At 44.3% G+C, this 17324-nt stretch overlaps 1 protein-coding gene across 10 annotated transcripts in view; it reads right to left on the bottom strand.

The window, feature by feature from the left end:
• The window catches only part of RNF20 (ring finger protein 20), a 43361-nt gene that overhangs the window by 3281 nt on the left and 22756 nt on the right, over positions 1–17324 (bottom strand). For 5 of the 10 annotated variants that reach the window (XM_043515267.1, XM_038402970.2, XM_038402968.2 and 2 more), the window contains exons 3-18: positions 16885–17045; positions 16487–16654; positions 16234–16381; positions 15872–16054; positions 14599–14717; positions 13484–13630; positions 13129–13206; positions 12637–12756; positions 11328–11507; positions 10943–11078; positions 6435–6556; positions 5640–6028; positions 4930–5047; positions 2526–2675; positions 1116–1328; positions 21–146 (exon numbers count right to left, since the gene is read on the bottom strand). In XM_043515267.1, the coding sequence (XP_043371202.1) occupies positions 21–146; positions 1116–1328; positions 2526–2675; positions 4930–5047; positions 5640–6028; positions 6435–6556; positions 10943–11078; positions 11328–11507; positions 12637–12756; positions 13129–13206; positions 13484–13630; positions 14599–14717; positions 15872–16054; positions 16234–16381; positions 16487–16654; positions 16885–17013 (2526 nt within the window). In that variant the 5' untranslated portion in view covers positions 17014–17045. Of the gene's footprint in view, positions 1–20; positions 147–1115; positions 1329–2525; positions 2676–4929; positions 5048–5639; positions 6029–6434; positions 6557–10942; positions 11079–11327; positions 11508–12636; positions 12757–13128; positions 13207–13483; positions 13631–14598; positions 14718–15871; positions 16055–16233; positions 16655–16884; positions 17046–17324 lie in introns of all 10 variants that reach the window. The other 5 variants (XM_043515263.1, XM_043515265.1, XM_043515264.1 and 2 more) reach the window with 2 other exon arrangements.

Genomic DNA, 17324 nt, shown 5'->3' with positions numbered 1-17324 from the left:
AGCCAAGGGTTCATGCTCACCTTGCGTTTGTTCATCTCCAGCGCCTGGGTTCGGAGGCCTAGCTCTTTCTCTCCAGTGCCTATATTGCTCTGTAGCAGGTGTTCCTTTTCCTCCAGCTTCCGCACAACCTGTAACTGAGCATCCACCTTCCAAACAGGAAGGGTGGGGTAAGGAAGAAAAACATTTGCTGCTGATATTTTGTCTTTGAATTTTCTTCTCCTTCCCAGGTCACAGCTATATGCTGCAACCATCACATTTCCCTGTCACTGTGTTTTCTCTCCTCCCACTCCTACAACCGCACTTCTCTCTCTTAGAATGTAGACACATGGACAATCAACAGAGGTCAAATTATACATTCAATCAAAGGGACATTTTCCCACAGCTCCAAGGTGAACCTTCCTAAACCCAGCAATCAAACACTCAATAACTGGTTGTTAAACATATCTATCCCTCTCCTTTGGAAGAGCACTTAGTGGAATCAGTCAAAAGCAATGGACATTTCCATGTAGGCTCCAAGAAGAGGGCTGTGGGAGGGGACAGCAACTAGGAGCACCTTTTCTCATGTGATTAAAAAATCCCTCACCTTTTCCTTCTCCCAGCCCTACGTAGTGGTGAACTTCTCTATAAGAAATCTCTCATTGCATAGGTCAGAGGCCCCCCAAACAGTGGGGTGCGCCCCATAGGGTGGGGCGCAGAGGAACATTCAGGGGGGCACGGTGGTGTCCAGGCTGGCCCCCACGGGGGCAGGGAGGGAGCGCCACCCAGCCCCGCCCCACCCCCAGCCCCGGCTCCGGCTCCGCGCCTGGCCCGTCCTCGGCCTGATCTCTGCACCCGGTCGCGGCTGCGCTCCTGCCCCGTGACTCCGCTTCCGGCCCCAGACCTGCCCCCAGCTGTGGACCCCTTCCTCCCATCCCCCAGCCTGGGGCGGAACCGTGGCCCCACTCCCAGCTTCAGCGGGGACAGGGGAGGGACGACTCTGAAAACTTTGGGGACCACTGGCATCTCTCAATGCACTACTGAAGAGATTTAAAACAAGTCTAAGCAGCAGCTTGTCCTGATCCACTGGGGGAATGTCCCTACGCATCCTGTTTTCCCATCACCCCTCTTTTGGTTACCTGTGTCTTCAGGGTCAGGACCTGGTCTGCCAGCTCCTCCTTCTCCTCCTTCAGTAGTTTGTGGATCTGGTTTGACTTGATGCGTTCTGACATCAGCTTGAAGTTGGCATCATCCTTCTCCCGCAACTGCTGCATAAGGCGAATGTTCTGTTCTTGCATATCCTCAAAGGCTTGTCCAGTGACATCCATTTCTGAAAGCAGGGCCTCTTCTTCCTAGAACAGAGATGAAACACACTGTAACTGGAATCTCTTTTCCCCTCCACTATAGGGTGCTGAAACACTAATACCCTCTACCTTTATTTTAAGAAACAGAATTTAGTGTTGGTGAAAGATGCAGATCAACATCCTGGAGAACGGTAACATCCCTTTACCCAAAAAACAGTAACAACACTGAACTGAAGGATGCTCCACTATGGGACAGATGGTAGTTCAGTCTCCATAGGCATTCAGTCCTTGATCTCTGTGCTAGAAAAGCCAACAAAGGTGAAAGTTGGCTCTGTTACATGGCCACCTCTCCACTAGGAACTAGACAGAGACCAGTGACCTGTTTAAAATTAGTTGATTAACAGATGGTTAACCATCAGATGGTAACATCATTGGGCTGAATTTGAATTTAGGTCAATTAATCTAAAAGTCAATGATTCCATAGCTCATTACTACTCCCCCGAGCCATCCAGCCCCCTTAAACTCTGTCTTAAAATTCACAAAGGAAACAGGCAAGGTGGGATCAATCAAAGATCTCTACTATTAACTGACAAGGAACAGGGACATGCCCCATGTATTGGTGCTCTATTCACCCTCACACAATCCTGCCTTCGTAATGCAGAATTTTCCCATCAGCCAAAGTATCCGTTTGTTATACAATGGTATTTGTGTTATGTACACTACACCAATCGTTGCTATTTCTGAATTATATAAACTGTGAGCTTGTCTTAATTCCAAAGTGAATTAAGATATTCAGAATTAAATTCTGTTTAAGAGTGGTCACACAGGAGTTTAATGCAGTTAACTAATCCACTATGCATTCATAACTTTAGTTAATTTGGATTAATTTTCCTGAGTGTCCCTGTTTGGCCACGCTCTGTATAAATCTAGTGTATTTTAAAAATGAAACACCATCTTACCTCACCGCAGACTGATCCTCCCATCTCCTCACTCACCTCACGCATTATTTGTCTCAGCAGTGTTACTCTAGCCTGATGTGTGTGTGTGAAATTAACTCTTTCCTCACTCTGTCCCAGTTACACCATGATGATATTGCCTTACATGCGCAGAGTTGGAATATCATCTGATGGAGGTAGTGGATGTGGGGTAGACGTGCTATCTCTTGATTAATTCCAGCCATTTCCTGATAAGGTTTGCCCCACAAGAAGGCCTTACTAAGAGGGCATTTCCATAAGCTCCTCTCACCTGCTTGGCCATTGCTAGTTTCTTCTGCAGATACTCAATCTGCTCCTCCACTGCCCGGATCTTTCGTAGGGCATCCTCATCTGCCATTTTTTTACTTTCTTTTTTTTCCTTGTCCTCCAGGTCCTTCACCCTCTGCCTCAGCTCATCCAGCTACGGCAAGGAAAAAAGGGATGAGATGTGGGGAAGAGCGAAAGAGCTCTGAGGCTAGACAGGGAATAGAACAGCAAGAAGGACTCTGCTAAGAAATCAACCTTCCCCACAATTTTCCAAAGCCAAATTTTAAGAAACATTTCTTAAAAAAAAATAAAAAACCATAAAAGAGGAAAAAAGACCCATTTTCTCATCTAGTCCAGTTCCCCAGCATGATGTTAGGAGGTACCATGCTATTGGAGGTGTTGCTGTAATAACTCGCCCACAAATTTACCCTAACTGTGAGGAGTGAGAGCTCATTAGATGTCACAATAACATACAACAAACAGTGTTGATGGGGAAAGGTGAAAAAGGGAAGCAGATAGATTAAATTAATCCATACAAAAAGGCCCACTGATATAATTCAAGGATTGTTTTAAAATCATGCCTGGTAAACAAGAAAAGTTTGGGACTGGAAATCAATGGTCCAAAATTGCTGTGTTGGAAATTAAGCTTAATTGAGGGCAAAATAATGAGGGGATGAGCTATTCAAGCCATCACTCCCTTTGGGGTCCTCAAAAAGGCTTTGGGGGTAAAAATTAGCAAAGACAAGACAAAGGGGGGCAATTGCTAACTGAAAGAAGAAGCAGAAGGAGAAAGTTTCACCATTGAAGCTGCCACCCCAGTATCTCCTGGGACCCCAGGATCCATTGGAATACCACTGGGTCTTCATTGACCTAATCACAAGAGATGTTCTGACCAGACCAGGCCAAAAAAGCGATGCAAATGACATCGCCACCTCCACTGGCTCTGGCTAAATCCCAAATACTACCTGGGATATAACATTCTCTGTCTCTCACACGGGTCCTTTTCCTTCCCCGCCTTATTTCTTTTCTTTCCTATCCCTCTTCTTTTTCCTTCTATTTGACAAGAGTCTGGCTTAGCCGGCCAAAAGTGCATATTTTGCAACACTGCTGTGAGCCTATGACGAGAGAGACAACTAAAAGCAATGCCCTAAACAGTCTGATACTGAAACAAATCTGCCAGATCCCTAAGTGGTTGTAAGACCTGATGTGCCTGTTTTACTTGCAGCCTTGCTGCTGGAAAAACTCACTACCAAAACCAGAAGCTGCATTTTCTGTCACTGCTGTTCTCTCCAGCCCTTGTTCATCTTGTTAAAGTTCAATCCATTTTCTAAAAGACAACAGCTCCAGCCCATCTCAACAAACTTCTTCTCTTTTCCCCAAAAGAACAGTTACTGCTATCTTTAATACCATCTAAAAAACTGTCAAATAGGGGGGTTTCCCCTCTAAAAACTCTCTCTAGCTAAGGGGAAAGGGAACAAGCTATGTTAAAATAAAAGCCTTACATGATACTTTACATTTCAAATGCTTCCCCTTTTTCCCTGTATCTTTAAAAAAAGGTTAAAAAAAAGGGTGTGCTTGCCATGGCATTAGGCAGGCTGAGATCTCTGTATACCAAACCTTTTCTCAAAATGTGTGATGTTGAACGGTGACAGGGTCACGTTATCACCTTTAACTCTTTGGGCCCATTTATTCCATCTACAGGATGAGATATAAACTGAATTCATGACCAACATCACCATTAAAGATTCCATGACACTTTCTTTTTAAGAGTAAATACATTAACCCTACTCTCCTGGTTAATTCTGTACCGATAATTACATTCTGCCTATCTACATTCCCTCTGCCATGTCATTGTGATATAGTATCCTTCACTTTTAATCACAAATCTTTGCCTGATTATTCAGTTTAGTTTTATATATCTCAAGAGATGGGGCTTATACCTTTTCCCTTGGGAGATTATTATTCCACAGTCAAACTGCACTATAATAAATGTCTCCCTAATCATTCAAGTTTAATTTTCATCCCAGTTCTACTCCTTCAGGAAGCCTTTTCCCCCTTGCTGTTCAAACCACTCTATTACTTTTACACACACCAGAGAGCCAATAAGATGCACATCATCATGCTGGATAGTAACATTACTTTGCCAAAAAGGTAGATGAGTGAATCATCAGCCCAGATAGACACCTCACAACCTCAATGATGAAGGACCATTCGAAGGCCAGTCCTCTGCCTGCACTCCCAGTCTGTCCCAACCTTAAGCTGTCTGACAGAGGAAGAAGGGAAGGACATTCTGGAGTCAGGAAGAGGAAACAACAACCCTATAACAAGCTTGAGGAGGGCATTTCAAGAACAACCATTAGATGGTGAGGGGCAAGAGAAAAAGGATGACAAAAATTGCACATTGTTACCTCAGCTTTGGACTTCTTCTCGGCTGCCATGAGCTGAACTTTGTCTCTCTGCTCTTTTGGGGCCGAGCGGTACATGTCTAACAGCAACTTCATCTCCTTCTGGCTCTCCTGAGCTTTCCTGGCAACCGTGAAAGAAAAACACCAATTTGAATATATGGGAGAAACGCTATGGCATGATGCTGTCTGCCTGAAAGCAACAACAACATTCTCTCAGCATCCTCCAATGCAGGCTTGTGTGTGACTACTGGGCTGGTCTTACTGTGGGCACATGTCCATACCGTACCTGGAACAATGTAGAAACACACATCGGAGGGTGAGCAGAGACATTCTAAAGTGGACTCAGACTAAGAAGGAAAGAGAGCAGAAGAAGAACTTACCTTGGTAGCAAACTCTAGACTTTCTCACTCACTGATCCAAGACAAGGAGGAGCATGGTCTTTGATCGGAAATCTGCACCTGACAAGCTCCACCCCCTACAGATATCTGCAACCAGTAAGGTTTGTTGATTGAGGAGGACCTAAATACCACCTCCACTATGTGTTCCCTGGACAAAATCGTAACACCAGTGACCCAAGGAAAGAGTTACCTTTAACTCCAAAAGCTAGTGTCTTAATTCTGGTAATCAGGGGTTTCTAGCTATGCTTCCTGGACACCCCAGATTAGGGCACGATGCTGGAAAATAGGAATAAGAATTTCAACAGTACTTCTTACTTGAGATCAGCTTTCAGCTGCTTGATCACTTCAGCCTCCTTTTTCCTCCCATCTTCATGCTTCCCCTTCTCCTTGGTGGACTCTCTCTCCTTCTCAGACTCCTTCTGCTTCTGCTTCTCTCGCTCCCGTTCTTTTTCCTTCTCCTTTTCCCGCTCTCTCTCCTTCTCTTTTTCCTTCTCGCGCTCCCTCTCCTTCTCCCGTCTCTCGCGCTCCCTCTCCTCTTCATCTCGCTTGGCCTTGGCATCACTGGCATCCTCGGGGGCAGCCTTAGGCACAGACACCTGGGCAGAAGAATCATCAGGCTCCTGTTTGATCTCCGATGGTTCCTCCTTGGTCTCTTCAGTGCTGGACTGGGACTGCAGGAGGGCACTCCCACTGCGGGAGCGAGTCTGGGGGAGAGGGGAGCAGTGGGGAAGAAACAAAGGGAAACAAAATCAAGTGAATGGAAGAAGTTCTCAGCCAGAACACATTTCTCACTGCCAGCCCTGTAGAATTCCCTTGCATGTTTCCCTCACAGATGGTATTGCCAATGCTCTTACAGAGCAGAACGCAGCCCTGGAGGGAAGTTCGCTCTGTGGGAGGTGGAAATCCAAGAAGAGGCTTCTGCGTAGAGCCCGGTAGTAAACAGCAGTTTATCCCCTGGTGCCTGCTATGCTTTTCCCAAAGACCGTGACACCAGAGAGACATTTACACAGGCAAACTATGAGACAGACTGGTAGCCTATGCTTTGCTGTAGCAGGTTTTTCCTCCCTCTTCATCTTCCCCATTCTCTCCCAGCATCTCCAGCTCCAGTACCTTGCTCAGGTCGGACTGGGCTTCCCTCAGCTTGCGCTTGTACCTCAGCACTTCCCCCTTCAGCTGGTGGTTGTGATTCTGGAGGCTGCTGATGAGGTGACGCATCTCCCGATTTATTGGGCCTATAAAACACACACACAGGGTCTAGTTACCACAGGCCACAATCAGTTCTGCCCTCCAGATCTCAGAGTATTTTTGTTGGTCTTTTGAAAAGTCCTTCCATTGTATCAGTATATTTCTGGTAATGATGTACCCAGAAGGAAATGAAATGCGCCAGGGACAGGCAAAGGCACAGAGAAAGACTCATCTCCCTGCTCCAAGGCATGGTGGCTTGGACAACCGTACTGGTCCTATTTGCCACCATATCTTCTTGTAAATCACCACCGTAGGTCTCTCTCAGCATTACTGCTTCACAGATTTCTTCTTCCCATCAAGAATCTGAGTACAGGAAGGCAGTGCTACCCCATCAGAAGTCTCTTATTTCAGTGCTATTTAAAAATACCTTTTGCCCCTCTCTGGTGGAATTTAAATATGCCAGGATTCTGGTAGATAAGCCCAATTTCCTAGACAAAATCCCCTCTCTCAGAAAAAGAGCTTCCAATAATGTAAGAGGGATATGGCCCCTCTGCCATGTACATTGGTCAAACTGGACAGTCTCTACGTAAAAGAATAAATGGACAAAAATCAGATGTCAAGAATTATAACATTCAAAAACCAGTCAGAGAACACTTCAATCTCTCCAGTCACTTGATTACAAACCTGAGAGTGGCTATCCTTCAACAAAAAAACTTCAGAAACACACTCCAACTGCTGAATTGGAATTAATTTGCAAACTGGATACAATTAACTTAAGCTTGAATAGAGACTGGGAGTGGATGTGTCATTACACAAAGTAAAACTATTTCCCCACATTATTTCTCCCTCCCACCCCAGCCCCCACTGTTCCTCAGATGTTCTTGTTAACTGCTGGAACTGGCCCACCTTGATTATCACCACAAAAGGTTTCCCCCCCCCCCATTACTGCTGGTAATAGCTCATCTTAAGTGATCACTCTCCTTAGAGTATGTATGATAAAACCCATTGTTTCATGTTCTCTGTGTGTGTGTATATAAATCTCCCCACTGTATTTTCCACTGAGTGCATCCGATGAAGTGAGCTGTAGCTCACAAAAGCTTATGCTCAAATAAATTTGTTAGTCTCTAAGGTGCCACAAGTACTCCTTTTCTTTTTGCAAATACAGACTAACACGGCTGCTACTCTGAAATCTCCCTACACCATCTCTCCACTGCCAATAACCAACTAAATCTCAAATATACTGGAAACCCTTGTAAGAACATTTGGCCACACCCAGAAAGACAGAAGATAACTTGACACCAGTTTGTCTTATATGTCTAAGGAGCATTTTTTCCGAGACAGAGCAGTGCAAACAAGCATTTAACAAGAGCAAAGAACGCTCCAAAGGCGGGATTCTGCTGAAATCATAGAAATGTCAGGCTAGAAGGGGCCTCAAGAGGTCATCTAGTCCATCCCTCTGCCTGAAGCACCCTGACAGGTGTTAGTCCAACGGTGACTCCAGGAGCCCCTAAATGCCAACTGGAAGAGTGTCCCCTGCAATAAAGTAACTCACCTCTGGCCTGACACATTGCCCCATCACACACTTGTCATATAATGTATCATATGTAAACTGGTGACATGCTGGTCCCAGAAATCACTGTGTATATACAGGTTACGTACAAAGATTTATAGAGGTGCACTGAAAATATGTTTTTAAAATGTGTTTGGGAGGCATCACATGAACCCAACCTGTTCTAGACAAAGAAATGTGTATTTGCTTGTCTGACTGACTTGGTTATAGACAGAGGACAATGAGGACCTTTGCATGCAAGATAAATAAACCCATCAAGCTAAACAAGTGGAGGAGAAAACCGTTTACCAATCATGTTGAGTGACGGAATCTGCACCCTAGAAAGCCTTCCTGGCTCCTGAGTCAGAGACAATGGACTTTGAGTAATATAAGGGGAGCAAAAAGATCTTTTAGTTATCCATCACTGGGGGGACATTGGGAACAGCACCCCTGTGGAAGCTGGATCCCCTATCATGGAGGGCTAGGGATGCTGACAACTTGATCTAAGAAACAATTGTCCTCTAAGCAATTTTCTAACTTGCTAAAATTAAGTTTTAGTCACTAGAAACCATGTTTTGTTTTGTTTTATTTGTAACTATATTGTCTCTTTTATTCTTGTTTAGTACAACTTAAATCTCTGCTCTTTGTTAATAAACTTATTTTTGTTTTAGTACAAAACCATCTCAGGGCTGTGTATTAAAGTGAAGTGTGAGTCCTCAGCTAACCTAACACGTTGATGTGTGCTATGTCTATCTCTTTGGAGGCAAGAAACTTAATTGCTGTGAGTGTCCCATGAGAGGGACTGGACACTCCTGGGAGACATCTTGGGGGAATGGGGTTCACTGATTGTTACAGGCCAGGCACTGTTTAGACTGGCATAGATTTGAAGAGTTTGCTAGCAAGGCAGACAGGCGGAGTGTTAGGGAACTGACATACAACTTAGCAGGAGCAAAGCTCTCACCCTTGGTAAGGCAGAATGGTAACGCAGTGGCTCACAGTTCTGCATGAACTGAGCATTATGTCACACCAACCTGTTCTTAAAAACCTCCAACAACAGGGATACCACAACCTCCTTAGGAAACCTGTTCCGCTGCTTAACTATCCCTATAGTTAGAAAGTTTTTCCTAATATCTAACCTGAATCTACCTTGCTGCAAACTAAGCCAATTGCTTTTTGTCCTACCGTTGGTGGACATAGAGAACACCTGATCATTTCCTCTTTATAACAACCTTTTACATATTTGAAAACTGTTACATCTCCCATCAGCTGTCTCTTCTCTAGATTAAACTTTCCCAATTATTTCAACTTTTCCTCATATGCCATGTTTTCTAAACCTCTTACTTTTGTTGCTCTCCTCTGGGCTCTCTCCAGTTTGTTCACATCTTTCTTAAAATGTGGTGCCCAAAACTAGACCCAGTACTACCATTGAGGCCTCAGAGTGCCAAGTAAAACAATGTTCTCCTGCATCTTACACATGGCACTCCTGATAATATATCCCAGAATGACATCTGACTTTTTTTTGCAAGAGGATCACCCTCTTGACTCATATTCAGTTTGATCTACTACAACTCCAGACCCTTTTCAGCAGCACTACCACCTAGCCAGTTATTCCCCATTTTGTAGTTGTGCATTTAATTTTTCCTTCCTAAGTGTAGTACTTTGCACTTGTCTTTGCTGATTTTCATCTTGTTGATTTCAAACCAAATTCTCCAGTTTATCAAGATCATTCTCAATTCTAATCCTGGCTTCCCACTCTATCATTAATGAAAATATTGAATAGACAAGACAAACCTATGTGAGAGCCTGGAATATACATCCTCCCAATTTGTCAGTGAGCCATTGATAACTAAGGCTATGATTTTGGCACAGGTATTTTTTTATTAAAAATCACAGACAGGATACAGGCAACAAACTAAATCACAGATTTATTGAAGCCCAAACTCCACTACCCAGGACCGAAGCCCAAACCCCAACGCTCGGGGCTGAATTACTGCAATTTTCAAGAAATCAAAGAGGTCTCGTAAAAATCACAGAATCCATTACTTCCATGACAGATTTGTAGCTTTACAGATAACTACTCTTTGATTGTGGTCTTTCAATCATTTGTGCAACCACCGTACTGTAATGTCATCTAGACCATATTTCCATAGGTTACTTATGAGAATGTCAAAAACCTAAAAGAAGTCCATATATATCACAGCTACTGCTTCCCCTCCACAATCCACTACCCTGTCAAAGAAGGAAATCAGATTGGTTTGGCATGATTTGTTCTTGACAAATCCACACAGCCTATTACTTTTCACCTTATTACCCAGCAGGATTGAACTTATTGTTTAATAATTTGTTCCAGTATCCTTCCAGGTATCAAAGTTTGGGTGATTAGTCTATAATTCCCCAGGTCTTCCTTTTTCCCTTATTTGAAGGTAGGTAGTATGTTTGTTCTTCTCCAAGCCTCTGGGACCTCACCCATTCTCTAGGAGTTCCTGAAGATAATCACTAAATGTTCAGAGATTAAGTATCTGAGGGCAAATTTAATTAGGCCTGGCTAATTTGAATACATCTAAAATATCTATGAATTTTTTCATTTGTTCTTTGCCTATTCTTACCAAAGATCCTTATCCTTTGTTCAATACTAATGATGTTAAGCATTTGGTCACAGTTAAAGTGAAGACTGGAAATAAATACTTCAGCCTTCTCTGTGTCATTGCTCTCCTTCCCCATTAAGTCATGGACTAACACTTTCCTACATCATTCTCTTACTTCTAATGTATTTTTAGAACCTTCTTTTATTGTTTATGTCCCTTGCTAGTCATGACTCATTTTGTGCCTTAGCTTTCTGAAATACAACCTCTGTTTACAAACAAAACAGGGTAAAAATTGGTACCTGCTTGTTCATTGGCAGCAAGTGTCTGTTCAAACTCTATCCTCAGCATCTCATACTCCTTGCGGACCTGTGCCAGAGTGTCCTCTAGCTGGATCACCTCTGTGCGCAGCTTCTTGTGGAGACTGACCTCATCCCGCTGGGGAGTAAGAGGGGGGAGAGAGATTAGTGCTATGGTGCTAGGTGTCTCACAGAGATTAGTGCTAGGTGTCTCACATTTCCTCATCAACCTGGTTTTATAAAAGAGGAGAGGATTACTACCCTCCTAAAAAAAACAGAAGAACAACTGAGCCTGCAAAGACCACTGCAGACACTCCAAGGCCAGTCAGAGGGCTAGGGCGGAGTGGGTGATCTGAAAGAGGAGAAGATGGAGGAATGAGGTGGTTACCTCGATGAGTTCCACCTGGCGCTGGTGTGTGCTGCGAGTGCCATGAAGCAGAGTGCGTGCCTCGTCCAGATGTGCCTTCAGCTGGAGACTCTCATTATACAGGACTGAGAACTGGGACTGCATGCAGCGGTACTCAGGAGTCTCCTTCACAGCCTCTTCCACCGCCCTCCGCAACTCCGCCTGGGCAGAGACACACAATCCCATGAAGAAAAGGAGAGAAGCGGAGAGAAAAGAAATGTTACGTCAGAGTGGATGCCAACACAGGGAGATAACAGAACTCCAAAGCCCATTCTCCTTCCACATCCTTCCTTTGAGTAGATAGAATTTCCACAGGGCAAGGTAATGGCTTTGTGAACTATCCCATTGCAGGAGTTTTTTATCTGTATGAATTCAGTACTGATTAAAGTTACTGGTTTAACAGCCTGGAGTCCAGAGACATGGCACAGATAGCAGCATGGTAAACTTCCCTTCACCACACAGCTAGCATGCCTGCCCTGGACCTGGACAAGTCAGCTCTAGGAGTGAGATAACTCATTCTCCTGGCTCACACGATCTTCCTGTCACCCAGGTTGTCATTTGGGGGGGGGGAATGATTTCTATAATGTGGACTACCAAGAACCAGACTGAAATCAACAATTCATTTCACAGAGGCAGCAGTGCAAGCAATTTTGAAAACAAACAAACAAACAAAAAAATAGGTCTTAAAAATGCAGTAGCATCAAGTTGGAACAGTTCTGAGTCAGTTTGTTCCACCCATTGCAGAAGCTCTAAAACCCTTTTCTCATCTTTCACTTCCATTTACTAGACTCTTTCTCTCAGTCAGATAATTGGATTTGTTGAGCATTGAGCTCTGCATTAGTTCCCCACAACCAGACTATGAGTTGGGGAATAAAGGTAACCCCTGTCCTTCTGGGCAGTTATTAGCGTTGACAGGTGGTCACTGAAGATTTAATGAATTGATTAGACCAACACACATAATAGGAAATAGACAGCTACAATTCCCTTTATTGACCATATGGTATCACCATTATACCAAAAAAGAAAAGGAGTACTTGTGGCACCTTAGAGACTAAACCGTTATACCAGAAATGCTAGTAACAGCAAAACCCCAGGTTCCCATTAGCATCCTGACCTATTGCATATAAAACTTCACCCAAGCACAGAGAATGTGCCTGAAACAGAGACAGACCAGAAAATCTAGCTTCACAGAAGGAACTAAAGAGATTTTACACAGATTCAACAGAGTGAAACAGAGAGGAGCCAATCACATCCATCTGCCTTCATGTTCCCCAGAGATTTTTGCTCCTACCTTCAGTTTCTCATTCTGTGTCATCACTTCCTCGAGATCCTGACGCAATTTTTCCAGCTCACTGAGGCGGTTCCCAGCCAGCTCCTTGTTTTCCTCCAGCTCAGCGTTCATTTCTTCAAACTTAAGAAGAAACACAAGAATTTTTTTAAATGCATTGAAAAAACTCATTTTGTATCTATCTAGCTACAGTACTCATATTACCCAAAATACCATAATATCAGAGCACCTCACAGTCTTGAATGTTTTTATCCTCATAACTCCTGTGACATATAAAGGGCAATGCTATTATCCTTGTTTTAGAGATTGGGAACTGATGCCCAGAGAAACTAAGTGACTTGCCTGAAGACACACAGGAAGTCTGTGGCATAGCAGGGACACAAACTCAGGTCTCCTCAGCCCTAGGCTACTGCCCTAACCACTGAACCATCCTTCTTCTCCCTCACCAATCAAAGCCTCCCCTCACCCCACCAACCCCACAGCCTTAGGTTTTACCTTGCGAGCATTGATGGTGATCGTACCCCCGTAGAGGCTGCTCCCAGCTCCATATACCTTGTAACCTTTCGAATTCACCTGCAATGAGAATGAAGATTGTGTAACAAAAGCGTTTAGTACTTGAATCCTGCCACACTTCCTAACCCATTCGCGCAAACAGAAGACAGTCACTCCATCCTTAGCTCACGTCTATTATGCCATTCCAGTTAGCAGTGGTTTAGTAAGGTAGAGGAAGGCTCCGTAAAGATTCCCCTTTCTTTCTCTCAGCAATATTCCCTCTGAAGATGTTAACAGGTGTTGCTGAGCTCCAAACTGCTCTAGCCCTGGCTCTCATTTCAAACAGCTTGGTGATTACCCGTTCCAGCACATCGGCCAGGTGCCGGTTGAGCCGCTGCTCTCTCTTGCGGATCTTGTCAATATCCCACTGAAGGTCGTCGATCATGGTCTCCAGCACACACACCCGCGACTCTGCCATCTCTACTTTCTCCTGCAACTTGGAGAACTGTAGCCAAGGGACAAAGGAGAGCATACGTCAAGATAAGCAGCAGTGTCTGATTCACAGCCTTCCAGGATTGCCCAGCACTAACTTCACTCACTTAGTCTTGCCTGGCTCCATTTACTTTTAGTCTTCAGCAATTCTACAGTGTTCATTACCAGGGCATCTGTATTTTGCTCAGGAGTCACTCTGAGAAAAGGGGCAGGATGGCACTGACAGCGGTTCAAAATTTCAGGCGAGGGCAGTGAAGGAAAAAATGGGAAGTGAAGAACTCAAGATGCTTGCGGCTTTTGGTGAAGTTAGGTTGAAGCTGCCTAAATGCATTATACATGGGGCACCGAGTTCTGCATTTAAATATTTGTAATTGTTTCTTACATACATCCTTCAAGCGTTCATCTGACAGGCCAGCTTTCTAACTGGTTAACCAGAACTGGAATTTCAAGAGTTGAAGGAAAACCTGGCTAGTAATTCATACTCCTTGCAGGTACAATCATTTTGTAATGAAGGCTCTTACACCACAAATAACCATCAGAACAGAAGAAGTATGTCAGCTCCAACGTGCCAGCTGTTTTTGGGAGCATCTTAGTAGCACCTCCCTGCTTTCTTTCCCCCCAACTACGCCCTCAATCCCCTTTTCCTCTAACAATAAAACCAGGTGTCCCTCTAACACTTGGATTTAGTTTATTAGTTTATTGCTCCAGTCAAGTTTGCCATGTACTTTACCACATGATTCTGCTTCAGATTCACATAGAAGTACAGTGCACATTACAATTCTCCAAAACTAATTACTCTTCCCTTAACCTTTGCTCAGAACTTGAATTCTTCAGACCTAATCATCCCTGGTGCTCTACAGTTCACCCTCTCCATGGCAGTAACATGCTTTCTGTGCAACAGTAACCAGGATCATTCAGTATTCCAGACAGGGATCAAATAAGCACAAACACACAGACAGATTCTGTTTTTCTTTCTTGTACCTCTTGAGACATGATTCGGTGCTTTTCCTGGAGTAAATCAGCCAGTTCCTGCAGCCGTCCATTTTCATGTGCAAGGTAGGAATTTAGTTCCTGGACGGCTTCATCCACCAATGACGCATCTGAAGGCAGTGGGAGGAAGGAAATGAAAGGGGAGTCATGGACCAGTGTCTTCAATTCAGCAATCAGCAAGCAAAGGGGAAGGGTAAACAACATAATAAACCTATTTAGTGTGGTGGAAAGAGAAAAGTGGAGGGGAATCTCAACGAAGAGAGTTGCTCAACCCTTAGTTCTTATTTATTATGTCATTTCAATTAGCAGGCTCCCAAATATCATGGGTCCTGCAACATTTAGGCACATCTGGGCAGTGGGGAAAATTATGGACAGAACAAGAATTCACTGTCTGTTGTGCAGAGCTGAGTGTGGCTTTCCTAAACTACAAACTCAAAACTCAGGCCAGCTTCACAGACTTTTCAGGGAACTGAGCCTGGGAATTAAGTGAACCTAAGGTCACTTTTATTTTGAGGTGAAAGACATGGAAATCTCAGCTGCTTTTGCAGAATTTTTCTTCAGTTCATTTGAACCTTACACAAAGAACCTTTTCAAGGAATTAGCCCGTTTGGAATTTGCAACCTTCCCTCAGCGCTATGTGGTTACCATACATCTCTGTGTCAAATAGTAACATACCCAAGGAATCAGACAGCTAACATCTTGTACAGGTGAATTATTGCCTCAAAGCACAAAGAATCCAAGAACTGTCTTCCAAAAGCCCACATTGCTGGTGAATTGTGAAAGGAAGGAGGCTGGTACCAGTTTCCATTGTTCCCACTTTGGATATAATTTCCACACTGCTGCACTTGGCAGCTTTTGTGTAATGGCAGATTACGTCAGAGTTATAAGGTTCCACTGGGACTTAAGTATTTCCAAGTGGATAAGCTGGTGATTCAGCACTGGAGGTGCCCGCCACATAGACCCCGCATACAAGGTATAGTTTTCATCATTCACGTAGTTTAACTATCTGAAGAAGGACTTTAGCACTGAGGGACAGATATTCAACAGAGCTCAGCAGCCAACAGACCCCACTGTTCTCAAATAGCAGCTGATGGGTGCTGAGTGCTTTGGAAAACGTGGGCATTTCATTTTGATGCTTAAGTCTGAGAGGGAAAATATGGCCCTTACCACTTACATGGCAGGAACTGGTTCACCCCAACTCAATGTGTTAAGAAAGTTGGAATTTGCGAGCATAGGCTCTCACAGTCAACCAGCTCTGTCATACCTCCACTATTTAGCTTGTGGGACAGCATGTCCATCTTCTCCTGAAGCTTGTCATACTTTGTCACAATTTGGGCGACAGCTCGGCGGGAGGACTCCACACGCTCCTGCAGCTGAGACTCCATCTCCTCACTGGTACTGCTGGCCAGGGTGGCTAGGAAGGAGAATGCTGGCTCCAGCCCTTCTCCTGGGAGACAAAGATGAAAGAAATGGATGAGTGTACATTTGTTTGTAGTGGGAGAAGTAGTCTACAGTATCTGCAAATCATTCATTTTCCCAGAGGGCACAGAACATCAACACTTCCCTCAATGAAGACCATCTTCCAAACCTGCCAAAGACAACATACTACATGGCACTAGGCCTCACCTCGCTCCCTCTCATCCTTACGTTCCTGATTGCTGTCTGAGTCTGGTTCTGGTTCTGGCACCACCAAGGCTTTTCGTTCAGACAGAAGGTCTCCAAGACCTTGCTCCAGGTCATAGCGTTTAAGAATGATGCGGATATTTTCATCAAACTGGAAGAAGAGACAAATGAGAAGATACATAACTTCATCAGCATCAGAGTAAATGAGACAAGACCACAGAGAGAACAAGACAGCTCGACTGAGCATGCTGCGGACCTGACTCCAATAGCGGTTCACAATCAGCAGAGAGGCATCATCGGTGGCCTGCCGCCGCTCCAGCTTCTCAATATGCTCACGCAGCTCATCCTCAATGGCCTGCCGCTGGTCCAACATCTCTGCCAGCTTTCGGTTCTTAGTCTGCAGCGTCCGGATGTCCAGCTCCTCCTGTGCAGAGGTGAGAATCACATCGGTGCAGTTAATACAGCACAGGCCTGTTCTACCCCTTTCTATAAAAGGGCCTTTCAGCAAAATCTTTGGGCTTGGGCGAGGATGAAAACAAAACAACATGGTGGAGGCGAGGAGGTTGGTTGTATTAGTTGCAGGACATGGCTGGGATCAGTTAGTTGGGGGTTCATTAAGGAAGAGGTTGAGTGGGGTGCCATAGATATACATACTGTTGAGGAAACACCTCCTAACTTAATGGTCTCCACTGTGGTTCCTGAGTCTTCGACCCCTGCCTTTTTCTCTGGGGGCCCAGAGGGGCCAGGCTCTGCCACCGCCCGCTTGTTGCCTATCCCAGACATTGTGGGTAAAGAGTGGAGATTCCCAGCTCTTCCTAAAACACAAAGAACAAGTTTAATAAACATCTACCATCTAACCAGTACTATTTTAGGGATTTCTAGCATGCTTATCGCTATGGTATCTGCATGCCTAACACACCTCAGGAACACAAAACACAACAGCGGACTCCAGAAAAAGACCCCACGAAGGATTTAGAAGATAAGGATTTAAAGTAAACATTACAAGAAATTGGCTGGGCTAGTATTATGAATGTCAGAACAATGTATGATGAGATACAATAAAAAGATATTACTCCAACAAGTTCAGAACAAAT

Source organism: Dermochelys coriacea, chromosome 5, assembly GCF_009764565.3.
Source record: "Dermochelys coriacea isolate rDerCor1 chromosome 5, rDerCor1.pri.v4, whole genome shotgun sequence".
Taxonomy (NCBI): domain Eukaryota; kingdom Metazoa; phylum Chordata; order Testudines; family Dermochelyidae; genus Dermochelys; species Dermochelys coriacea.
The sequence above is the reverse complement of the archived record's forward strand: the minus strand, read 5'-3'. Positions and strand labels throughout refer to the sequence as shown.